This window comes from Lepus europaeus, chromosome 19, assembly GCF_033115175.1.
Source record: "Lepus europaeus isolate LE1 chromosome 19, mLepTim1.pri, whole genome shotgun sequence".
Taxonomy (NCBI): Eukaryota; Metazoa; Chordata; class Mammalia; order Lagomorpha; family Leporidae; genus Lepus; species Lepus europaeus.
The window spans coordinates 12,002,322-12,027,747 of record NC_084845.1 but is presented as its reverse complement, the minus strand read 5'-3'; the positions used below and the strand labels follow the sequence as shown (position 1 = coordinate 12,027,747).

General features: G+C 62.2%; 1 protein-coding gene across 1 annotated transcript in view; it reads right to left on the bottom strand.

The window, feature by feature from the left end:
* AKT2 (AKT serine/threonine kinase 2) overlaps nt 1-16,514 on the bottom strand; it is a 36,244-nt gene extending 19,730 nt beyond the window's left edge. Inside the window, exons 1-2 of the mRNA XM_062177973.1 lie at nt 16,354-16,514; nt 1,565-1,694 (exon numbers count right to left, since the gene is read on the bottom strand). Coding sequence (XP_062033957.1) covers nt 1,565-1,610 — 46 coding nt within the window. The 5' untranslated portion in view covers nt 1,611-1,694; nt 16,354-16,514. The remainder of the gene's footprint in view (nt 1-1,564; nt 1,695-16,353) is intronic.
* Nucleotides 16,515-25,426: the final 8,912 nt, after the last annotated feature.

Here is a 25,426-nt window from a genome sequence, read left to right as displayed (position 1 = left end):
AGACATGTGTGTCCAAGCTTGGCCAGGCCTGTGGCCAGCTCCTCTGGCCTCGTGTAGCACAAGGGAGACAGCGAGGTCCTAAAAGCCACCAAGACTCATTTAACGCCACCAGCCGAGTCCAGGCCAGAGACTCCCAAGCCCCAGGTGCTCTCTGGCCACCTCCACGGTTCCTCGAACCCCAGTCCAGTGGGACTCAGTCTGACAAGCAGAAGCCGAAGACCCCAGCACACCCACACAGCCACAGTGCCAATCACTCAGGCAACAATGTTCAGTGAGTACTTTCAGAGGCACTGGGGACAGCAGAGTGAACAAGCCACACAAAAATCCCTGTCCTTGGGGCCAGTGTTGTGACACAGCAGGTAAAGCCACTGCCTGCACCAGTTCGAGTCTCGGCTGCTCCACTTCCAGTCCAGCTCCATGCTGACGGCCCGGGAAGGCAGTGGAAGGTGGCCCAAGCGCTCGGGCCCCTGCACCCGCACTGAAGACCTGGAAGATGCTCCTTACTCCTGGCTTCAGACAGGCCCGACTCCAGCCATTGTGACCATTTGGGGAAAAAAAAAAAAAAAAGCCTGTCCTTGTGGTGCTGACAACAGCTGTTAACCCACTTTACAGATGTGAAACCAAGGCTCAGCGAGGTGACAGCCTGCCCTCGCTCACACAAGAGGAAGTGGCAGAGCCAGGGTTAGAACCTGCCAGGGTTCAGAGAACTGTAACCACAGCCTCAAGCCCAGGGCTCAGTCTGGGCTGGGTCAGGGTTCCTGTAGAGGACAGTGGGAAATGAGTCTCCCTTGCTGCACCTGGTGGGGAGGGCTGGCCTGGAGAGGGCCTCTGTCCCTCACTGGAGCTCAGGCAGGAGGGGGGGCAGGCCTCCTGGTCTCCAGAGCCCTGCCCCAGACCCTCTACATGACAGCCCCTGCCCACGCGCCTCGCCCTTCCCATGTTTCTCTCGGCCTATCTGTCTGTCCAGGCGCTGTCTGCACCCAAGGCCAGAGTGAGAGAAACCAATGTGAAGGCAGGTGCTGGCCTTGTAGGCTCACTGCTGCGTCCACCCCTCTTACAGCAGGCCCACAGGAGCTGGCCAGGCGAATGACGCGCACACAGAACACCACCAGCAGGCCTGATGCCTTCTCCCAGGGGCCGACCGGACCAGGCTGACTCCCAGCTCGTGCTTCTGCGCCCCGCCTCCACCCAGGGTCCTGGGCTCTCGGTCTCCTGTCCGTGATTTCACTTGGCCTGGGCTTCCCATTGGCACACCTGGATCGGGTCACGTCCCAGCCCACAGCACCCTGGGTCCTATCTTACAGCCAAGGTCCTCCCTCCGCGGCCCGCGGGCCCACCTAGGCTGGAGTACAGCCGCTCATCAGCCGCACCTGCTCCAGCTCGCCCGTGCCCACCATGGAGCCTGTGCTCCCTGGGAGCTGTGTGTAGTGCCTGTCCTCACCTCCTCAGAGCAGCCCAGCTCCGCCTGTCACCCATCTGCTGCTTCACTGTCTGTCCCCCCGCCCACCGCCACGTGGACTCCACGGCGACACCTGCAGCCTGGAGGGGAGAAGCGGCCGCTTACCGCGCTTGTGGAGCCAGCCTTCTTTGATGACAGACACCTCGTTCATGGTGGCAGCGCGACACGCTGTCACCTCGCTTGGGACAGCTCAGGGCAGCAGGACATGCAGGAGGCACCGTGGACAGAGCCCAGTCTGCAAGACAAGAGAGGAAGTTAGGGGGAGAAACCCCGCCCTAGTCCCGTCCTCTCCGACGCCCACACTCTGAGGTCTTGTGTGGCCTGTGCTGCTCCCGTGGGCCCAGGGAGGATGCGAGGGAGCGCTGCCCTCAGGGCCCAGTCTGAGGGGGACACGCGCTCCTGTCCCCCGGGGCCCCAGGCTGGGGCAGCAGAGCTCCCTGGCCCATGCACAGTGATGCGGGGCGGAGACGGCCCCTCCTCGCCTGGGCGGGTGTCAAGGTGGCTGTGGCGCCACTGCTGAGGTAATCCAGGATGAATCAGACAGGCCCAGGCACCTGAGGGAGCACCCAGCTGCTAGCCCACACCCCCCCACTGTACTCACATGCACGCGCACACACACAGTCCGTACACAGGCGCTCCCACCCCCCAGACACACCTCACACTCACCCACACACCCTTCACACACACACACGCCCCCACACAGCCCTCACAAGCCCTACACAGGCACTCTCACCCCCCACACTCACACACAGCCCTCACAACCCCTACACAGGCACTCTCACCCCCCACACTCACTCTCACACACACCCCTCACACACAGCCCTCACAACCCATACACAGGCACTCTCACCCCCCACACTCACACACAGCCCTCACACACTCACACACATACACAACCCACACACAGCCCTCACCCCACACAAACTCCTCATGCTGTCACACAGAAACCACCTCACACACACCCTTCACATCCCCACATACCCTCTTCACATTCCACACACACATCCCTCACACACACACTCACACCCCTCACCCCACACACAGACACACACACACACACTCACGGGCGTTCTCACTCATTCTCTCTGTTCCAAATCAAAGAGCCACGCACCTGTCACCTTCAGCAAGCCAGGTGCCTTTCCCTCTCCCCACCCCCCAACCCTGGCCGGCCCCCAGGACCCTCTCGGCTCCCCGGTCCCCACCAGCTGACTACAGAGAAGCAGGTCTGGGACACGCCAGGATCTCGAATGCACAAGCAACCTACTGCGTACACCCTTGTCCGGGGGGCTCGAGCAGGCCCCGTCCCTTCTCAAGACCTCCGCTCTGTCCTCAGGGACCAGCAGCCGACAGACTGACAGACGCCGAGGCCGCTGCTTCGTCTCAAGTTCCCGGAGCAGAGAGAAGGGCGCGAGGCAGCCGCCAGCTGGGCCCTTACCTGGAGCCTGGGCCCTGGCTGGGGGCCATGGAGCCCCAGGCGCCTTTCGCCTTACCCGGCCCGGGGTTATTTGCGGACAGCAGGTCAGGAGCTCCGTTGGCCCCCGGAAAAGTGGCAGCTGGCTCTGGGGACACCGTGGGCATCAGCTTTCTCTCGTGCCCCAGGGGAGCTGGTGGGCCGGACACACTACTGCCTGGCATGTGACGGTGGCAGGCTGCCCGGGCGGGCAGAAGGAGGGAGGTGAGCGGGAGGAAGAGGGGACGGCAGCGACGGAGCTGGGCGGGGGGGCCTCAGAGGTGGACTCTGAGCTCCCAAGGCAACGTTCAGGGCCAGGCGCGGCAACACAGGCACCCTTGGGCAGCTGGCCCGACACCCACACCCCCAAAACAGCCTACCCCATGGCGCCCGCCTCTCCCCGACCCCAGCCCTGCCAAACCACAGCCTGGCTCGGAGCCAGTGAGCGCCTGCCCCAACCACGGCCCCCCTCCGGCAGGTCCGACCCTCTCATGTCCCTGCTCAGAGCCTGCAGTTCAAGGCCCTGCAGGAGCCGCGCACTGCCCCTTACCCCGCACACCTCCCCCTACTCAGTCCTCTGTCCCACAGCCGGGCTGGGCCTCCCGGTAGCTCTCCCACCATCCCGTGTCTGTGGCCAACCCTTAACTGTATCAGAACGGGACCCTGCCCCTCCCTGCTCAGCACCCTTCCAGCGCCAGCCAAGAACCACACCTGACAGTGGTCATCGCGCCTCTGCAGCCCTCCCTGCCCCACTCACACTCTCCCTCCAGCCCCTGGGCCTGCCCGCCTCCTCGAAGTCTCGGCTGTGCCTCCTCCAGGAAGCCTTCCTGACTCAGAGGCTGTACTGGGTGCTTTCTGTGTAGCCCCTAGCGACACTCCCGCACCTCCGGGTGCTGAATGGACCAGCACAGCGTCAGGACCTGCTGAGCCCCCAGTGAAGGACCCTTGGGAACACTTGTAGATCCCACTTCTGAGTGTGCCCACGGCGCCGCTGTCCTGGGCACACAGCGTCCCCAAGACACAGTCCCTGGCTTCATGAAACTCAGTGTGGCAGGGAAGCAAAACCACACACAAACACACACAGGACGGCACGACGTGGGGGCACTGGGAGAGAAGCGAAGGTGGGAGAGGGCGGCACAGCGCAGGCCATGTGAGCAGACACACGCAGTGACCCGAGAAAGCAGTGTGCAGGGAAAAGCATTTCCAACAGGGAACGGCGGAAGCAAAGACTGAGGCAGGAAGGACCTGGGCGAATGTGAGCCTGGGAGGAAGGGGAGCCCTCCCCCCGGCCCCGACCCCGACCCCGGAGCCTACAGCACACTTTCCCCTGCCATGAGCTCAGAACAGACTTCTTCCCAAAGGGCTGGGCTGGAGACCCAAGGGTCTGCAGGAAGGAGGGGCGGACGACACGGAAGGAAGACAGAGGAGCCCAGTGTCCAGTGCTGGCCCAGCGACGGCACCTTTAAAGCCTCCCTGACTCGGTGGCACCAGGTCATGGGCAACTCTGAAGTCCCCGCTGCGGGCACAGGGCTCGGCCTACAGCCTGCTGCCCGGGAAACACCAACTACAGGGCCACTGCCAGCAAGAGTGGGGAGGGCGGCCAGGTGTGGCCAAGAGTCGTCAGGCTCCAGAGCTGGAGAGCCGTGAGCTGGGTGGCCTTGGCAGCGTGTCGGCACTCCTGCACAGCCACTCCTCAATGCCCCCCCGCCACCCCAGCACTGGGGCCCACGTGCCCGGGTGAGGACGGAGGCTTGGAGGGGAAGCTGTTACCTTGGGTCTCCCCGGTGCGCGGCAGCGATGGCCCTGCCCACTGCTCTAGACCCACGGCCCCTGACTCCGAAGCAGCAGCAGGGGAAGGAACGGGAAGATCCCCTGGCCCCGCCTGGGTCCTGCCCCGTCCTCCCCGAGGGAGGCGCCTCAGCCAAGGTGATGAAACACCCGGAACGGCAGCCGCGAGGACGCCCGCTCGCTGGGGAGCTGCCGGCACAGCACAGAGACAGAGACCTGCCTCGGGAGCCCGGCCCGCGCACGGGGTCTGCCCGACCCCCTCCCCGCTCTCTGTGGACTGGATTCCAGTCGCCTGCGTGACAAAGCATGGAGCGAGAGCGTCTCATAGGAGAACCAAGGAATGACACAACCCCGGGAGTGTGGACAAGTGCAAACTAAAACCATCAACCTCCCCAGAACGCCTACAACTCAGAAAACCAAGGCCACGAGTCCAGAAGGCTGCAGGCGCACCAGGGCTCTCAGGGTGAAGAACCACCCAGCAGTAAGAATTAAAACTTGGCGCGTGCTGGCCGCACGACCTGGCAAAGCCAGCGCTCCCCGACAGAAAGCAGCCCGACTGCTCACCACAGACCGTGGCTCGCAGCAGCCATGGTCGCCAGAAGCTCCGAACAGTCAGGCCAGGAGCTCACCCCCCAGAGAACGATCACTGTACCAGAGCGCACACAGCGGAGCCCCACTGGGCAGCGGCAAGGCCGGGGCATGTGGTCACAGCGGGTTCTACCCAGCCAGACCTACGCTGTCTGTTGAGGGTCGCCTCTCGCTCACTCCTGCAGCCACAAGCATCAGGAAGGCAGTGGGGATCCCAGCGAGGACCAGGGCGGACTTCGCTGCCCGCTCCCGCCGCTGAGGGAGTGTGCTTAATGCCGCTTTCCAGGATTCTGTGACTGTTCAAGGAGCCCAGGTTTGGGAGCCCAGCTGGCGCAGGGGTACAGAAATTAGGCCTCTGCCCCCAAGGCAGGGCTGCACTCCCCCGGGCTTTCCCTTCGAGCAGGCAGGCCCAGCAGCAGACACGGGCCAGAGGCGCTGCAGTGAGCCCCACTGGAGGTCCTGCACCCCAGGAAAGGGCCAGGCAGCAGCTGCCAGTCCCCAGGGAGCCCTTCCGGTCGCTTAATAGCTATCACCAAGGCTCGCGTTACGTCTAACACTCTAGAACACAGGACTTTGAAAGTCCTTTGAGACCGTTTTACTTCTGTCTGTCCAGCTCGAGGGTCTATTCTCCAGCAGTGACCAGAGTGAGGCCCGCACAGCCACACCTCGCAGCACTGGGCCGGTCCTTGAGAAGCAGAGGCGTGGCCTGCACAGGCAGCTCCTAGGCAGGGGGCCCTCGGGTGCCAGCCCTGTCCCAGCTGGGCAGCCTTGGGAAGGGGCGGATCCTTCCAACCTCCAGCCTGTTCATCTGCAAGACGAGCGCTGGAGGGGCCGTCTGCGTCCCGGCTCTCCCCTCCTGTCTGCGTCCCGGCTCGCCCCTCCTGTCTGAGTCCCGGCTCTCCCCTCCTGTCTGCACAGGGTCACACTTGAGTCTGAGCACGTCCCTCCTCGCCTGGGGAAAAGCCAAAGTCCGCACGGCAGCCCCACCACGGTGAGGCCTGCACCTCTCCCCTCACTCCTCCACATGGACTCCATTCCAGCACAGCCTGTGCCTGTGGCTCCAAGATATCCTGGGACACTCTGCCCCAAGGGCCGGCGCTGTGGTGTAGCGGGTAAAGCCGTGGCCTGCAGTGCCAGCATCCCATATGAGCGCTGACTGGAGTCCCGGCTGCTCCACTTCTGATCCAGCTCTCTGCTGTGGCCTGGGAAAGCAGCAGAAGATGGCCCAAGTCCTTGGGCCCCTGCACCAGTGTGGGAGACCCAGAAGAAGTTTGATTCCTGGCTTGATTGACCCAGCTCCAGCCGTTCTGGCCAACTGGAGAGTGAACCAGCGGATGGAAGACCTCTCTCTTGCTCTCTGCCTCTGCCTCTCTATAACTCTGCCTTTCAAATAAATAAATAGCCCCACTTGCTTCAATCTCTGCTCACATGTCACTCCCTAACCTCCAGGCAAAACCGCACCTCCCCCACCTCCCTGACCTTAGCCTTATTTTTCTCTCTCAGGGTTTACTGCCACCACCATCACCGCACATACCTGCATCTTCATCAGTTCAGTGCCCGCGTCTCCCACTAGGATGTCGGCAGTCAGGGCAGGGATTCCTGCCGCTCTGACCACCACGGGACCCCAACAGCCTTGTATGGTGTTGAGTATACAGTGGGCACTTACTAAAATCTGTGGAGAGGTGAGTACCGTGGCACACGGCAGATTAAGCCTCCTGGCTCCAGTGCTTGGGCCCTGGGAGACCTGGATGGAGCTCCAGGTTCCTGGCTTTGGCTCGGCCCAGCCCGGGCTGCTGCAGGCATTTGGAGAGTGAACAAGCTGACTGAAGCACGTGCACTCTCTCTCACAGATGAAAATAATTAAATAACATTAAAACATAAAATCTGCAGAGCGAATGTGTACAGAGGGAAGCCCTGTGCCCCGAACAAGCTAAAAGCAAGCTCGATTCCCTTCCTCACCAGGTTCTTTCTCGCTCACTCCCTCTCCCTGACCTGGTCTGGGAGCAGAGGTGGGACACAGGAGGCAGGCATGGAAGAAGGCAGGGTGCTGGGTCCCCCTCCTGGCACAGCTGAGGTGGCAGCAGCGACCCCAAGGAGCAGGGCTCCCCGGAGACAGAGTCAAAGACGACTCCTGTGATGGCGGTGTCTGCTGGTGGCAAAGTGGGGCGAAGGCACCCAGAGCCACGGGCCCTAGCGGCAAGGACGCCCGCGTGCCGCAATGGACCACCCGCACTCCGGCCAACGTGTACCCTGGGAGGCAGCAGTGACCGCTCAACCTCTTGGGTGCCGCAATGGACCACCCGCACTCCGGCCAACGTGTACCCTGGGAGGCAGCAGTGACCGCTCAACCTCTTGGGTTCCTGCCTCTCACGCGGGAGGCCTGTGCTGGGCTCCTGGCTTCAGCCCCTGCCCAGGGCCGCTGTGAGCATTTGGGGAGCAAACCAGCAAATGGCAACTTTGTGTGTGTGTGTGTGTCTCTCTCTCAAATACCAAAGGAAGAGGAGAGCAGCGGCTCCTCTCCTGGCCACCCTGAAAGCAGGGGAGCGCTCAGCTGGGCGAGGAATGTCTCTGCGGCAGCACCAGTGCCACCGAAGCCCCACAGCGCGGCAAGGGGGCCCCTGCGGGGGGCTGCCCCATCCACGGCACCCCGGGGACTGCACACCAACACCAACAGCGCTTCCTCCCCGAGCTGTGGTGGTCAAAGCCCGTCTCAGACATGACCGTCCCCGCCAAGAACCTCGCTCCATCAACAAACACCTGGCAATGCCTCCACGCCACACGGGGGCTGCTACCACAAAGACAAATCCCACAACCACTGAAGCCACGTGCACGGCCCACTGCGTGCCTCGTACGTACAAGTCTAACCCTCACAACAAGCCTGTGTCACCCCTGTCTTTACCTGACTGTGGAAACAGGCGCAGCCGCGAGACGCTCAGGCCAGCCCAGCGGTGGGGAGCGGGGACGCGGCCCAGGCAGCCCGGCCTCGCCGTGCCGTATCACTCGTCTTTACACTGTGCTCCCCGAGCCCCTGTGCAGTAGGGATCCCGCCTCGTGCAGGCAAGGGCGCAGCACGGCCCCCAGCCCACGGAGAGGGTCACAATGCAGCCTAAGCACAAAAAGCCCCTGAAACGCCAACGTGTGCCCTGGGCCACCTGCTCCCACAGCCCGCCAACCGCCACGGGCTCCACGGTGCGCCTTCCGGGGCGCGGTGCCTTGGACTTCAGGGGAGGTGGCGGCAGGGGAAAACAGGAGACACGTGGGTGGGCGGGGTGGGCACGGGAGGCAAGGTGGGCTCCGGAACCACACCCCACATTGTGCTCTGCCACTCCTGCCCCCGCTCTGGGGTCTTCGTTCACCTCGGTTGCCTCCTCCGGGGCTGAGGGACGGTGACGGGACACCCCCAAGGCTGAGCGAGCTCATCCACACAAAGCCCCGCAGGGCAGACAGGTGTGATGCCCACGTCCGCTGCGGCTGGGGATGTGGGAGCCGCACTTCCTACGCTGGGTATTTCTGGACGCGTTTTCACCTTCTCCGCCTCCTTGGTGAGGAGATGTGCTGAGATTTTCTCTTCCACACCACACACGCACCCACCGGCCCCATCTGTCTACTGGAGCAGCACGGAGACGGAGCAGGCTGCAAAGAAACTGGGACAAGAACACGCACCGAACACACTTCCTTCTCCCCACGGCCACCCCGCCCAGGGCCTTTCGGCACCCACAGAGATCATGTCAGGCGTCCCAGACTGCCTAGCCCTGGGCTCCAGCTCCGTCTCCGCCATACACAGGCAGCAGGCCCCAGGTCGCAGGCCCCACCTGCCTCCGTCCCGCCCGCTCTCAGCCCACACACACAATTCCCCCTTCTCTGGGTCCCTCAGGGGCTCTGCTCTCTCCCCAGTGCCCACCTTCACATGCCAAACCCCTGCTCCCTCGTGGGCGTCTTTCCTGACTGTGCGCCCTGTCCCACAGAGCTCAGCCTCCCGCCCCTCACAGCACTGGCCTCTACCGTCCAATCACCTGGACTCTGGCCTGGGCTCCACTGGGCAGGTGCGGAGTCTGTGTCCACAGCACCGTGCAGCCTGGGCCCGGGGCTTTAACCCACCCCAGGTGGGGGTGGCTAACCGAATCCCGCCTCCGTGCTCAGAGCTCTGCTGGGCAAAGATGAACAGGATGGCCCCGACTCATCTTGGCCACACTGCGTACCAGAGGGAACTCTCTGCTGTTGGGGTGTTTACGCTGGGGGCGGGGGCACAGGCAGCTATTTAGGCACACCAAGGCCACGGCCACAGCTGGCCCACGGAAGGATGAAGTGGCAGGTGGAGGGCCAAGGCCCACGGGGCAGGGTGGGTCTCTCTGAGCCCCAGGGAGAGCTCCAGGCAGAGTGGGAGCGTGGGGAGAGGTAGGAGGTGTGGCCACAGGAGGCTGGGGTCTCACTGGGCAGGGCCTCAGGGACTGAGGTGAGGGCTGTGGCTCCTGCCTGGGCGACAAGGGGAGCAGCTGGCTTGACAGCGGCAGGTGCGAGGGCCGTGCGGGGCGGGGCCCTCTGTGAGGCAGAGGCTGGGTCACAGCCTTCCTCTACATGGCCATCGCTCATAGCCGCCTTCTCCCCTCTGACCGGCCCTCCCTCTCTGAGGCCCTGCAGGCTTGAGTGGCCCCCAGCACACTCCCACTCACGGGAGCAGGACCCCCATCTGAACAGCACCTCCCGACACGGGCTGCTGTCACCACCACCTGGACGCACGAGGAGCTCACGGCAGGGCCCTAACCGTGGCTGATCTCAGTGAGAGCTCACAGAGCCGTAGCTGCGGCGGTGAGGTCACTAACATCTGAACGCGGTTAACAAGACGGACTACGTGGCCAGCAGCTACCACGTGGAGGTGCGGTGCTCCCAGGGCCGGGAGCTGAAGGCAGGAGGGGATGGGCTGGGGGTGACCTCCGTGGACCTGAGAGGGGCCAGGGCCGCCGGGGGAGAAGCCCCTGCTGTACCCATCTCTCCCAACCCGCGTCAGCTCAAATCCCGACTCCTGTCCTCTGGGCGCGCCGCAGACCTGTGTCAATCTCAGCTGCCTTGCCTGTCCCACGCTAATACCATCCCACCGAGCGTGGCTTGTCATCTCCAAAGACAATTCTCTGCACAAGCCAGGGTTGTTGTGGGACCCAGGGAGACAGGCCCCGGGGTGGGGGTGGGGGTGAAGGCAGCGCTTGGGGTGGCAATCAGGGAAAAGTGAACTCCAACACCAAGGCCTCCGTGCGGCTCCGTCAGCGAGCTGCAGGGCAGCCCAGGTCAACACGACCCCACCCCCGGTCACGGAGGAATCGCCCTGATGGCTGGCACCCTGAACACATCAACTGCTAGGCAGTGCAAGGCTTCTGCTCCTGTGTGAGCACAGCAGGCAGGGTCTGCTCCCACTCCTACCCCCCCAGGGCCAGTGCTGTCCCACACGGGCCCTCCTAGGGGCATCAAAGCCCCAGCCAGGTGGGGCTTTGCCACTCTGCCACACTGCTCTGTCCCCGCCCCCAGCTCCAGCCACAGGGCCCGCTCTGGCTCACAGCAACACCCGGGCTCTCCCGCCACAGGGCTGTCACCAAGGCGCCAAGGCCAGCTCCATGGCTGCACCCTTCCCCAGCCACAGCCAGCACTCACAGGGCGGGCACCCGGTGCCCAGAACGGCACACGGGCTGTAGGAACTCAGGGCTACTATCTGGAGCCAGGACAGAACGTTCGAACAGCCCAAGATCGCCAAGGCTGGCTCCCGGGGCCCAGAGGCCTTCAGGAATCTGACCCCAAGGCGGGGGAAACTCCCCCTGCTCACTGGAGAGAGAAAGGGCCAAGGCCAGGGCTCCGGGAGCACTGGTGGGGGAGGGGGCACACAGCCAACCCCCATGGAGCCCTTCCTGGGCTGACTGAGGCCGGCCCTGCGCCAGCTCTACTTGAGAGAGGAGAGCAATGCCCCAGTCCCGGGGCTGTGGGCTCAAGCAGAAGGGCCCACCCTGAAAGGCAGACTCCAGCCCACACAGAGCGGGGTGTAAGTTTCCCGTCTGTCACTTGGAAACCCCTCAACTCTGGGCAAACCCGGTAAGGCCCCTATGCTCGGTTCTCTCACCTGTAAAATGGGGTGCAGAGAACAGAGGCTACGCTCTGGAGCAGTGCCCGGCACCAGCAACCACTCCAAGGCAGCCTGCTGTGCCCGTCTCGCAGCTGTAAAACGGGGGCGAGACCCCCCCACCCCACAGGCTAACATGTGGGGCCGGTTCCCTTTCCCCTCTAGAGCCCCCGGGAAGGCCCCTCAGCTGGTCAGCCCCAGCCCCGCGCCCCTCGGCCCTCAGGGTCACCTCACCAAGCAACGTCCTTCCCAGGAGGCCATGCTGGCTCCTGCAACCCCGCAGTCTCGTGCACCCCAGGGCGGTGAGCAAGGCCCCAGGCAGCAGTGCCAGGGCACTGCCCGGCTCACTGAGCAGTCCAGGCGGGGCGGGAGAGCCCAGCAGCCCACCAGACCACGTAGAGCCTGGAACTGGGCGGGGTGGGGAGCGAGGCCGCGGCAGCCATGCCAGTGTGCTGGGAGCGGGCCCGCGATGGGGCAAACCGAGCACAGCCCGGGTTTCTGGCCTCACCCTCAGAAACGTCTGCGGCCGGCCACGCTTCCCGGGCAGGACGGTGGGGGCTCCAACAGCTTCCTGCACCAACTCTCCCGTGTGGGCTCCCCTCAGCCCGCCCGGCGTGCCCCGGGGCACCCGGGCCCTGCCGTGGGTGCCGAGTTGGCAGTGGGTCCTGCCCCAGGGGGCCAGGCCGAGATCCCAGCCCGCGCCCCTCCCACGCCCGCTCCCTCCCTCCTGGTCCCGCTCCCGCTCCCGTCGGCTCCCCCAGCTGGGCCTCTCTGCTTGGCTGCCTGTCCAGAAGAGCCTGCCACGGAACCACCCGCGTCAGCCCAGAGGCCGCCGGTGGAGGGCCTTCCGCCGAGTGCTGGGAGGCTGCATGAGGCCCGGGGAGGGGTGGCCCCAGTGCTCTCGCGGCTGAGCTCGGCTGCAGGACACACACCCTCCCCTCACCGTCCCGGGGGTCCCTCTGAGGGCACTCTGCTTCCAGAAAGACAAACACCAGGCTCCCACTTACTGCACTAAACCCTCCGGGCGAGTGGGCGCGTGGGACCAGCGTCATCCTCACCTGGGGCTGCCAAGCAGCTCCACGTGCTGGGGAACGCTGCAGCTGACTGCCTGGCTGCAGGGCCTGTACCCCCCGCCCCCCGAACTGGCAATCAGAGCCAGTTCTTCCAGGGTCTGCAGGCTCCTCGCCCAGGTCACCCCACAGCTCCCTCACTGCACTCCAGGCCCTGCCCACGGGTCACCGCCTCAGGGAGGCCCTCCTTGATTAGCTAGAAGAGAGTAACTGCCCCTCACTTCCTTCCCTGACCCCCGACCCCCGACCCGCCTTCTGCCGGCACCTGTCTTCATTAGAAGGCAAGCCCAGGAGACAGCAACTTGGCAGAAGGCGGGGTCAGCAAGGTCTGTGTTCCCCAGGTGTGACTGCCACCTGACGCCAGCCCAGCAGGCTGGCTTGGGGAAGGAGGACCGGGCAGGAAAGGCAGCCTGGAGAGCCTCGCGCCTGTCTCCCTGAGGGGAGCAGCCATGGATCCCGGGAACAGGCAGGGGATCACAGGAGAGGCAGGCAGCCACGCCCCAGGGTGCGTGGGAGACACAGGGAACTCCCTGCCCACCCCACCCCAGAAGCCCGAGACCCTCTCCTGGCACCTCAACCGACCCGGGGTGACCCAGGCCCTGCCCGCCCCTCTCTCCCACCACACAGCCCAGCCCTCACCAAGCTCCGTCCTCCCTTGGGACCTGGGCACCCTGGGCCCTCTCCCATCCCGAGCGACCACCTTGCTGTGCCCATCTGACGCGTCTGACAAAGTCCCAGGCAATTTCTAGCACCCGATCTGAACTCACGGCCAGCACCTCCCCGCTAACCTGCTCCCTGCTCGTTAACCTATTACAGCTCTAAGGAGATAGGGACTTTGGCAAGTGCACACAGCAGGCGCTCAATCAATGCTGGTGGCTGAATGAAACCTCACTTGCCTCAGCTCCACAGTGGCCTCTGGCACAAAGCCACAGCTCAGCAGCCCACCAGCCCACCAGCCCAGCTGGCTCCAGGGAGCACGCTCCCCGCCCCAGGCCCAAGCCCCGGTCTGAGGGTCAGGTCTAGGATCTCTACCCAGCAGGAGATCAGGCGCGTCAGAGCGCCCCCACCTGTTGCCGCAGCTGGAAAACAGAGACGCTAATTCAGTCCTGGCGTCCTGGGGCGCTCTCCAAGGCAGCCAGAGACTTCGGCGTCCACGCAGAAATGAGAACCCCAACATCCCGGACAGGCTGGGGCTCACCGTGTCCACCCATCCACCACTCTGAACAGGGAGAGGCCGTGATCAGGCCGAGGGTCACCGTTAGGCCAGCAGCCACACAAGTCCTCCGCAATCGACCCCCATCCCCCGCACAGGAGCCCCTCCAGGTGGAGCTGTCGGAACGGATGACAAGATGAGCTCAGAGGGGTGGAGGAGTCTGCTCAGGGCTGGATTTGAACCCTGTGCTCTGAACCTCTTCAGTGCAGATCTTCAGAGACATCAAATTCCTGCGTGCTGGCTGGGCTCAGCGAGGGAGCTGGATCTCGGGACACCGGAGGGGTGTGGAGGAAGCTGGGTGCCTGGGTCCCACAACAGTGCCGGGCACCATGCTGGAGCTTCTCGTCCAATGACTCATCTGACCCTCAGAGCAGTGCGAGGCGCCTGCCTCGCTGAGCCCACTGCGTGAAGACGATGGCTGGCGCAAGGTCGCACGGCAGAGAGATTGCCCGCTTCCCACAGCCATGTGCAGGAGGGAGCGCTCTGTCAGCCCCAGACTCAGACGCCCAGGACCCGGGTCAGAGGTGGCAGACACCCCTGCCTAGGGCTCTGTGGGCACAGCGCGTGGCACCAGGGGCTCACGGACCTGGGCTCAAACCCCCAACCTGGCCCCCGAGGGTCCCACAGGATCTGGGGAAGACAATTCTTCCTCTGAGGCTCCGTTTCTGGTTCTGCACCCTGCAAAGCCCTGGTGGGCCCAGGGCTGGGCACACAGCTCAGACAAGCCCCTGTGCTCCAGGAAGCCGGAGGCCAAGGCGCGCTGAGGGCCTGCATCCCAGCTCCACGCTTCCAGCTCCGAGACCTGCCGTCAGAGCCTGCCTCTGTCTCTCTCAGGACGGCTAACCATGTGTATTATTTCAAGACGTAAACGAGCTCAGGTGTGCAGAAGGCCCAGCAGGGAGGCCGCTCTGGGAAGGCTCTGCCTGCCTGGGGCCCAGGGAGTCGGGAGATGACACCCACGGCGCGCCCCACTCCGGAAGTGGAGCATTTTCTGAACGGCGTGTGGCCCACGGGACGCCCTCGGACAGCCTCTGCCGCTGCTGTCAAGCTGGGAGCAAACCCCTGGTGGAGGAAAATCCGAGAGCTCCCCCCTGTCCTCTCACAGACTCAGGGACCCGTCTGTCCAGCAGCCATGACCCCCGGACGCCGGGGAGCTCAGCACCCGGCTGCCCCCCGACCCCATCACCAGCCCAGCTCAGGTTGGTCAATCAGGAAAAGTAGCCGGTCTCCCAGGTACGCCAGACCTAGGGCAAAGGTTACAGGGCAAGCCAAGGTCACAAGCTGGCCCGGGGAACAGGGGCACTGGCCACTTGCTTCCAGGGTTGGCTGCTCCAAGCACCTATCCAGCAGCCACAACGACAAACTACATGCGTGGGGGGAGCCGGCTGCCCCAAGCCCTTCAGAGCAGACTTCGGCCTTGGGCCGGGCTGGGCCAGGGACACCCCCTTCCAAGTCCCCTTGACCTATGTATAGAAGAACAGCTGAGAAAACAGCCCTCAGCCTCCATGCGAGGCCAACTGTTATCGCTCAGCTGGTGGAGAACGCAAACACTGGCCGGCTGGGCTGGTAACCCGGAGCGCACACAGCCCCCCACTCAGGGGTCCAGAGGACTGGCCCTTCACAGCACTGCCAATCAAAGTCAGGCCGGGACCAAACTCTCTGCTTCTCTGGGCAGGGGAGAGTGGCCCAGGCTGGACAGCAGCCTCAGGGAAGTCCTAACTACTCCAGCCCAGGCCTCTTGCTGAGCCCCAAGAAATGAGAAACAGGGGTCGTGGGAAGGCCGAGGATCACGGTGCCCCGGGGACACCCCCTCCTCCCAAGTCTTAACGAGCAGATCCGGGGCACAGCTCCTCGAACCCAGGACCCTCTCCCTAAGACGGAGCCTAAAGCAGAAAACCTCGGTGACTCCTAGGACTCCCTCCGCCGCAACCCCTCGTCCAAAGATTCCTTAGAATCAGGTGAAACCAGCTTTCTTTAAAAGGGTTCTGGGAGTCGAGAACTGGCGATCCCATTGTTCAAGGCAGCCCCGTGATCACCCAGTTCTCCCCAAAACCAATCAAGAGTGGGCTCAGGGTAAAGCCCCACACTTCAAGTAGAGACAGCAGAAGCCCCTCCTCTTCTCCGGGCACCAGGGTCCTCCCAAGTACGCCCCTCGACACCCGCTGGAGCCCGTCCCGCCCCTCGGAGCGTAAACATCACAGCCCGGCTTCCACGGAGGGCTCCCCCCGAGCCTGGATGGTACAACCCAGGCCCCCCCCCAACGCGGCCACACTTGGTACAGCCCCCACGCCTCGGAACACACTAGAGGAACGGCTCCCACGGCCCCCACGCGGCACACTCTGGGTGCGGGGCGCCCCCTTCACGGCTGGGCCATCGCACACCCCGTCTCCCCGTACTCTTCGGGTTCGGCCTCCCAGCCCGCACACGTCCGGGGCTCGGGCCTCGCACACTCGGCTTGCTCCCCCAGGCCGCTCCAGTGGTACAGCCCGCCGCCCCCGCCCGGCCCCTCAGGGCCCGTCCAGGCGCCCCCGCGCAGCCGCCCCTCTCAGTTCCGGAAGGGGGGGCTCGCGGACCGTGGCCCCCGCCCGGCGGGCACGGGTGGTACGGCCCAGCGCGGCCCCGCGGGGGGCCCGGACGCGACCATCGCATGTGGGGGACGCTCGGCACACGCGCTGGCGCACTCACCTGTCACCGGTGGCCGCCCAGCCTCTCCGGCGGGCCGCTGCTCCCGCCCATCGCCACGCTGCGCTTGCTCCCGCTACTTCTGTTCCCAAGCGATGGCAAAGGCTGCGGCAGCGACGCCTTCTCCGAGCCAGGCCCAACGGCTCGCGCGGCGCGGCCCCCCCGCCCCCTCCCCCCGGCCCCCGCTCACCGCCCCCTCCCACCCTCCGACCGGAAATGCCGCCACAAACAGGAACTGACGTACGAAGAGCGAGCGACGGGCCCGGAGCGCGCGACAGCGCAAGCGCGGGCCCGGGAAGGAGGCGGGCTCACAGCGGGGCGCCTGCGTACACTCGGCGGCTGGGGGCGGTGTGGCTAAGAGCTGGGCCTGGCTCCGGCGCCGGGCGGAAAGGGGAGACCGGAATGCGCAGGCGCGGCAGGGCTCCGCCGCCCGCTTTCCCTCGAGGCCGGCCGCGGCGATTACTTCCCGGCAGCCCCTGCTCCTGATTTACATACGCTTTGATCTCCCGCTCGCCTTGGCTCGCGGCGCCCAGGCTCTTAAAGGGCCCGGCCGCGGGAATTTCTGCGTGTGCGTCGCGGCTGAGCTCGGGCCCTGAAGCCTCACGGCCCCAGACAATGCGTGCCCGCCTCGCGGGTGGCTGTGGGCAGCGGGCGCGGCCGCCTCGTGGGCCTCAGTGTCCCACCTGCGGAGTGGAGGCCCTCGGACGTGGGCGACAGGGGCAGGCGGCGTGACGAGCGTCGCCTCGGCGGAGCGGCGCGGCTCCGTGGGCGTGGGCGCCCCGTCCTCCGCGCCTCCCGCTGCTGGGGTGTCGCCGGCCGTGGAATTCGAGCAGTCCCTCCCGCGCCCAGAGGGTCCGCTGGCGCCGGCGGAGGGCCGGGGGCCGTGGCGGGACCTTCCGCGTGTGCGCGCCGGGCCGGTGCCTCCTCTCACCCCGCGCCCAGGCCTCCCTGGTTTTGTCTTCGGCCCCTGTCGCACACGTGGGCTAACGTCTCCCTTGCTACCTAAGACACAGCAAGCAACGCGGGATTCCCGATTTCCCGGGGGCAGCCCGGCCCCACGGCGGCCCCGCGCGGCTCTGGCCCGTGCATCGGCTAGTGCCGCGGACAGCTGCGGGGCGCCTGGCTCCCAGGCCCTCCTGCCCGAGCCGCGGTCTCCCCGGGCACTGGTGGAGGGCACACCCGAGCTCTCTCCCTCGCAGCCTGGCAGCCAAGGGCCACGCCTGTCAAACCTTAAGCCCTGGTGTGTGCAGACACAGACTCGTGTATCAGACCCCGTGGACGAGCAGTGTCAGCCAGTGGTGTTCACCTGTGTGACGCTCTCATGGTTAACGCCCCCCCCCGCCCCGCCCTCAGTGCTGAGACGGCTGAACTGATTTTCTGACCCACCAAGAAGCTGTGCCCTGCGATCTGAAAAAACAGGGCTTCAGGGGCCTTGGGAGCCGCGGGCCCAAGTTCTAATCACATTTCTTCCGTACGCTTGGCAGAATAACTTCTCTGGAGCCTGCATTTCTGCATTGCAAAGCAGTGTCAATAGCATTGATTTAGCCAATGCTACAGGATTTAGCTAGTGCTACGGGCCCACGGTGCTGTGCAGTTATCCCGGAGGTCAAGGCCGGCAGGACGCTGGGGGGCTTGCCCAGCTCCTAGGACAGGTTACGGGTAGAAATGGGATGGGGGGCACTGTGCGGTGCTGTAGCACAGTGGGCGAGGCCGCCACCTGCAACACCAGCATCCCATATAGGCACTGACTGGTTCGAGCCCTGGCTGCTCCACTTCCGATCCAGCTCCCTGCTGACGCGCCAGGGAAAGCAGCAGAGGATGGTCCAAGTGCTTGGGTCCCTGCACCGTGTAGAAGACCCAGAGGAATCTCCTGGCTTTAGCCTGGCCCAGCCCTGGCTGTTGTGACCATTTGCCTCTCCTCTGTGTAACTGGGCCTTTCAAACAAATAAATAAATCTTTAAAAAAAAAGAGCGGTCTTTCACCTGCTGGTTCACTCCCCAGATGGCTGCAACGGCTGGAGCTGCGCCAATCCGAAGCCAGGAGCCAGGAGCTTCTTCTGGGTCTCCCACGTGGGAGCAGGGGCCCAGGCACTTGGGCCATCTTCTGCTGCTATCCCAGGCCATAGCAGAGAGCTGGATTGGAAGTGGAGCGGCCAGTCTCGAACCGGCGCCCATATAGGATGCCAGTGCTTCAGGCCAGGACATTAACCCGCTGCACCACAGCACGGGCCCCATAAATCTTTTTTTTTTTTTTGTCTTTTTTTTTTGTACCCCATAAATAAATCTTAAAAAAGGAAAGAAACAAGGTTTGACCCCAGCAGGCAGGCACCGAGGCCTCTGCTGTTAACCCCGCCGCACTAGGGGATGGAGAGTCTGGATCCCACCCCGTGCCCGGTATTTGGTTATCTCAAAGGCTCTCAAGTTCAACATCAAGACTGATGGACAAGTCCCTGAAGCCCCAGTCCCGCCCTCCCCTCCATTCCCTGAACTCCCACCCATCACTGCATCCCGGGAAAGGGTGCCGGGCGCGTGTCGTCTGAGGTCTGAAAAGACTTCTCGATGCAGGGCCCTTGGCTGAGGGGCAGGGAGGACCTCTCCCCAAGCCCTCTTGTCCCCAGGGGCAGGAAACATGACCCAGAGCCTGGTCCAGCCCTTCTGAGATCAGACGAGCCCCAAAGCCCTCTCAGCAGCCCACTCACGGCTGTGAGGTCTGGGGTCTGGCCCTGGCAGTGGGGGAGGTGGCCATGGGGCGAGGACCCCTCCCTTCCATATGGGCAGGTGCTCATCCCCCACCCCGCCCCCAGCACATGCTTCAGGGGAGAAGAAAGCCCACAGCATCGGTCCCAGAGCTCTAAAACCATTAAAAAATGGAGTGGGTGGGCATTGGGTGCAATGGTTAGGGCACCTGCAGCCCGTACTGCAGTGCCTGTCTTGAGTCCCGGCTCCTCCACCTCTGGTCCAGCTCCCAGCTAAGGCAGCATTGGCGGCTCAAGTACGTGCGTCCTTCCCACCCACATGGGACAGCCAGATTGAACTCGGTCCCTGGCTTCAGCCTGGCCTACCCCAGACTGTTACGGATATCTGGGGAGTGAACCAAGGACTGGAAGACCCCCACACACCCCGTCTTTCAAATAAAGTAAAACTAAAGAAATAGAATTTTTTTTTAATTTAAAAGAATTTCCCATGCTCTTGAGAGATGTTGAAATGCTGTCTTTTGGTTCTCTAACCTCCACAGCCACTCCTGGGCTGGGAACATCCTTTGGAGCAGTGTGACATGTTTGGCACAGGTACGGAGCAGCCTGGGGAATCCGTAAATGTTGTTTCTGGTTTCCTCTTTATACAAGCTGTGCCTCACTCGCGAAAGGGTTCATGGGGGATGCCACGCACGAGGCAGCCTTGCCCTGCAGCGGCGAGTCCCGAGGCGCAGCAGTGGCTACGGTGCCATGGGCAGACGCCGTGCCGTGCCACTCGCTCTGTTCTCCGGAAGCCATATATGGCTTCCCGGCGGGTGCGCAATGGGAGCCAGCGGCCTTGGCATGGCCCGCTGGGCCCTGGGTGAGCTGCCTCTGCCTGTCCTGACTTCATCCCCAGCTACTCTTGCCCTTAACCCATGTTCCGGACACCCTCACTCCTGTCTCTCCAACAAGACGAGTCTGTCGTCACCCCAGGGCCTTTGCACCGTGGCTTCCTCTGCCCAGGCCCATCACCCCCAGGCCCTGACTTTCGCCCGAGCAGCCCCTTCTTGTCTGCACAGAGCTCCTCCCCGTAGAGAGCTTCCTCGGCCACCCCAGGCCCTGGTGGTTAACTCTAGAAGGTGGAATTAACGCCTGGCCGAGCCAGGACCTGGGGGGCAGCCCCCGGCCTGGCAGGTAAGAGGTCCGCTCCCCCCCCCCCAAGCTGATTCCAGCTGCCTGCTGCAGCACGCACTGGGCGGCAGCAGCGATGGCGCCCGCACTGAACTTCCTGTCACTCGCGCAGGACACCTGGATTGAGTTCCTGGCCCTGGCCCAGCCTCAGCTTCTACAGGCATTTAGGGAGTGAACCAGCACAGGGGAGCTCTGTTTGTCTCTCTGCTTCTCAATGGTGTGCGTGTGTGTCTGTGTGTGTCTGTATGAGTGTGTGTGTGTCTGTGTCTATGTGTGTGTCTGTATGAGTGTGTGTGTGTGTCTGTGTCTATGTGTGTGTGAGTGACATCTCTTGCCGGAGCTCTCACAGCCAGAAGTGCGGCTCCGGATCTGTTCCCAAAGCAGGTGCAGGCCATGCTCATCACGCTTTTACCCATGGACTCAGCTGTGGGCCCAGACTGGACGTATGCAGAGGCCTGTTTTATGCTAAGTTTGGAAGACTGAACAACTGAAAACAATCTCTTGTGTTACTAGGAAAAAATGAAATAATACTTAGGCTATGCAATGTTCAGTTAAAAAAAAAAATCATGTCACAGCCGACTCTTCCCGCAACTGCCACAAGATGGCGCCACGGCCCCGCGGGCACCAGAATTGGTGTTTTCTAGAGCACTTTGGGGCACCTTTGTGCTGCTTCTTAACATTTCCTGTTAAAATTAAAGCGTGACGCCTACACGGGATTAGTGGAAATGACAACCACGCGTGGCAGGTGGTTCTGAATTGGACTCTGAGTGGGGGGGAGGTGAACTGTGCACTGGATGAGTGTTGTACCCCTGCTATATTCCTTGATTCTCGGAGTTGCACTGTGCTTGTACGAGAGGATGTTCTCATTGGCACTGCCATGTAGAAGGGCATGGTGCCCCCCGACCCACTGCCCATGTCCGCCTCTCAGTGGAGAGACGCCGAGGAAGTCAGGGCAGCAGAGGGTTAAGCAGTGGCCGGGTCTGGGTAAGGCGCACACAGTGTATAAGAATGGGGACACTCTTGCTACTTTGCATCAAGTTTACAACTGTGGTGAAGAGTTACCAGCAGCGCCTCCTACAGCCCTAAGAATGCTGCTCTCGGGTTCCTGCCACAGTGATGCTAATGCTGGTGCTGGCAGTCACGGACTGCAGAGACAAAATGAAAGATTACTTATTTATTTGAAGGGCAGAGAGAATCTTCCATCTACTGGTTCATCCCCCAAAATGGCTGCAACAGCTGGGATGGGGTCAGGAGGAAGCCAGGAGCCAGGGTGGCAGGGCAGCAACGACTTGGGGGGCTGTCTTCTGCTGCTTGCCCAGGCGCACTGCAGGGGGCTGGATCAGAAGTAGAGCCGGCTGAGACTCAAAGCGGCGCCCGTGTGGGATGTCGGTGTGCAGGCTTAGCACGCTGTACCACGATGCTGGCCTCTCAGAGATAAAATTAAATAACAAGATTCATTTTATTTATTTGAAAGACAAAGTTACAGGGAGACAGAGAGAGACATTCCATCCACTAGTTCACTCCCCAGATGGCCGCAACAGCCGGGGCTGGGCCAGGCCAAAGCTAGGAGCCTGGACCTCCGTCTGGGTCTCCCACGCAGGTGCAGGGGCCCAAGCACTTGGGCCATCTTCTGCTGCTTTCCCAGGCATATTAGCTGGGAGATGGACTGGAAGTGGAGCAGCCAGAATTTGAATCGGTGCCCATTTGGATGCCGGCACTGCAGGGGGGCAGCTTAACCTGCTGTATCTGAGATGGCCCCAAGCAGGGGTTTTAGCCATTTGTGGGAATCAACTCATTCAACCCGCAGTCATCCCCATGGGGTGGCTGCTATTATCGTTCCCATGTTAGTGCAGAAGAAACTGAAACAGAGAAGTTGGGTAACTTGCCCATGACCACACAGCTCTAGGGCACAAGTTCTGCATCGTTACACTCCATCAAAAGGCAAAAAGCAGCAGTGTTTGGCCGAGGCGTTAAGATGCCCACGGTTCCGTGTCAGAGCGCCTGGGTTCAAGTCCCAGCTCCCCACAGGTCCCTGCTTCCTGCTAATGCGCACCCTGGAAGGCAGCAGGTGGCGGCACAAGACCCTGCCTCCCTGCCACCCACGCGGGAGACCTGGATTGAGTTCCTGGCCCCCGCTTCTCTCCCAGGACTTGCTATGCTACAAAGCACGTGCAGGGTGAAGAGGCAGCGTTAGGAGGACCTCCGCTCCAGCCACTGCAGGTTCACAGGCTCCAAGCCCCCGCCTCAGCCCAGCATTCAAATCTGTGCAGCCATGAGTGTCGGTTTATGCCAGCTTTCACCAAAACAAAACAGGGAAATGAGGGGGCAGCCGGGCGCCAGGTGACTGGACAGCTGGCCACTGTTGCTGGGGGAAAGACCAGAAGCATCTTCAGACAGACCTGCTGTGGCCAGCATCCACTTCTCACAACACAGACACTATGGACTCAACCTTGCAAAATAGAAGCACGCTCCCTTGGGCCCTGTGGCTCTCTTCCCACTCTCACTGGGGGTGAGATCACCCCCAGTGAATGGAACATGGTGTACACACGAGGCGCTGCGGGACGGACACACCAGGGGCAGACCGTGGGGTTCTCTCTCTGTAACTCTGCCTTTCAAATAGTTTTAAAAATTCTTGAAAGACGGGCTGGCACTGTGGTGTAGTAGGCTAAGCCTCCGCCTGCAGTGCTGGCATCCTATATGGGCACGGCGCTGCGGCTCAATAGGTTAATCCTCCGCCTTGCGGCGCCAGCACACCGGGTTCTAGTCCCGGTCGGGGCGCCGGATTCTATCCCGGTTGCCCCACTTCCAGGCCAGCTCTCTGCTGTGGCCAGGGAGTGCAGTGGAGGATGGCCCAAGTGCTTGGGCCCTGCACCCCATGGGAGACCAGGAAAAGCACCTGGCTCCTGCCTTCAGATCAGTGCGGTGCGCCGGCCGCGGCGGCCATTGGAGGGTGAACCAATGGCAAAGAAAGACCTTTCTCTCTGTCTCTCTCTCTCACTGTCCACTCTGCCTGTCAAAAAAAAAAAAACAAAAAAAAAAGAAGATATGGGCACCAGTTCAAGACCCGGCTGCTCCACTTCTGATCCAGTTCCCTGCTATGGCCTGAGAAAACAGTGAAGAATAAATAGCTCAAGTCCTTGGGCTCCTGCACCCATGTGGGAGACCCAGAAGAAGCACCTGGCTCCTGGCTTCAGATCGGCTCAGCTCCGGCCATTGTAGCCATCTGGGGAGAGAACCAGTGGATGGAAGATCTCTCTCTCTCTGTCTCTCCCTCTCTCTGTAACTTTGCCTTTCAAATCAATAAGTAAATCTTTTTTTAAAAAAATTATTGGGCCGGCGCCGTGGCTCAGTAGGCTAATCCTCCACCTTGCGGCGCCGGCACACCGGGTTCTAGTCCCGGTCGGGGCGCTGGATTCTGTCCCGGTTGCCCCTCTTCCAGGCCAGCTCTCTGCTGTGGCCCGGGAGTGCAGTGGAGGATGGCCCAAGTGCTTGGGCCCTGCACCCCATGGGAGACCAGGATAAGCACCTGGCTCCTGCCATCGGAACAGCACGGTGCGCCGGCCGCAGCGCGCCTACCGCGGCGGCCATTGGAGGGTGAACCAACGGCAAAAAGGAAGACCTTTCTCTCTGTCTCCCTCTACTGTCCACTCTGTCTGTCAAAAATAAAACAAATAAAAAAATTAAAAAAAAAAAAAAAGTTATTGAAATAAAAAAAGAGCAACACTGGCAGAACTCACCTGGCGTAGGTGAGCCTTCCAAAGTCAGGTAGACAACAATCTTCCAAAAATTCATAAAAGGTGCATGTTACGAAAAAAAAAATTTCAAAAATTTTGCACCAAAATAAACTTATCTTCTAGCTCCATTTTCCATGAGCTTTTTTAAAAATATATTTTCTTTTAAAGACAGCACTTAAAAAATTTCATTTTCATTTTTATTTGAAAGAGAGTAGGAGACAGACAGAGAAAGATCTTCCATCTGCTGGTTCTCTCTCCAAAAGGCCTGCAACAGCTCAGGTGGAGCCAGCCCAGAGCCAGGGGCCAGGAATTCCATCCATTCTCCCATGAGAGCCGTCCATCTCGCTCTCGGGCCAAGGGGCCCCAGCCCTTGAGCCGTCACCTGCTGCCTCCCAGGACGCACATCAGCAGGAAGCTGGATGGGAGAGCCAGGCCCTGAGCACAGGTGGTCCTGCTCGGGAGGTGAGCGGCCACAGGGGCACCTTGACCACTGCCACGCCAAACGCCCTCCCCTCCGTGACCTTTTAAACTGTGTCTGTCTGTGGTGTTTTATGTCACTGTAGCTTCTGTTACACATAAAGAAATTACCGCATGCTCTTAAATTTAGTCACTGGGGCTCTTCCAGTTGATCCAAGCTGCTGTTAAAATTACCATGCCGTGGAACCCAAGAAATTAGGGAAACCATAAGGGCTGACACACTGCAAGGAGCGCAGGCATGTGTGAGCGCCCCCTGGTGGCACTGACAGGAAGGCGCAGACTCTGAAATGACAGCTTCAACCGGTCAGTCCCGGGAGGGTCCAGCCTGGGCCCTCACCGGGAGGGGCGTCTGTCACTGCTCTCTGCTCTTTCCTCCATCCTGAAGTCCAGCCCTTCACACCCCATGCGCAGCATCTGGACATAAATAAACAGGTGACCGGTTGGGAAGATGAACATCCTGGAGGTGACGGACGTGACAAGGCCCGGAATGGCAGGGAACCACGCCCTCAAAACAACCGAAACGGAGCGGTTAAGTTGCTGCTAGGGACGCCCTCACCCGAGTCCTGGCCCCTCCGCTCCCCGTCCAGCCTCCTGCTAACGCGCACCCCGGGAGGCAGCAGGTGACGGCTCCAGTGCTCGGGTTCCAGCCACCCACACAGAGACCTGGACTGAGTTCCTGGCTCCTGACTTCAGCCCTGGCTGTCGTGGGCATTTGGGGAATGAACCAGCACATGGGAAGGTCTCCGTCTGTCTCTGTTTCTCTGCCTTTCAAATAATCCTTCTAAATTTCCATGGTTAAAATGGTCAATTTTATGTTGTGCATGTTATCCCACAATAAAACGCCATCAGTGGATGAGGTCTGAGCTCATTTTCTCCTGACGACCACCTGGCTGCCTCCCTGATCACACCCCCAATGCCCGGCCGGGGTCCCGGTCCCTGTGCTCGGCTCTCCAGGCCTTGGCTTTGACTCCAGCTGCACCCCGACCTGCTGGCTCCACCT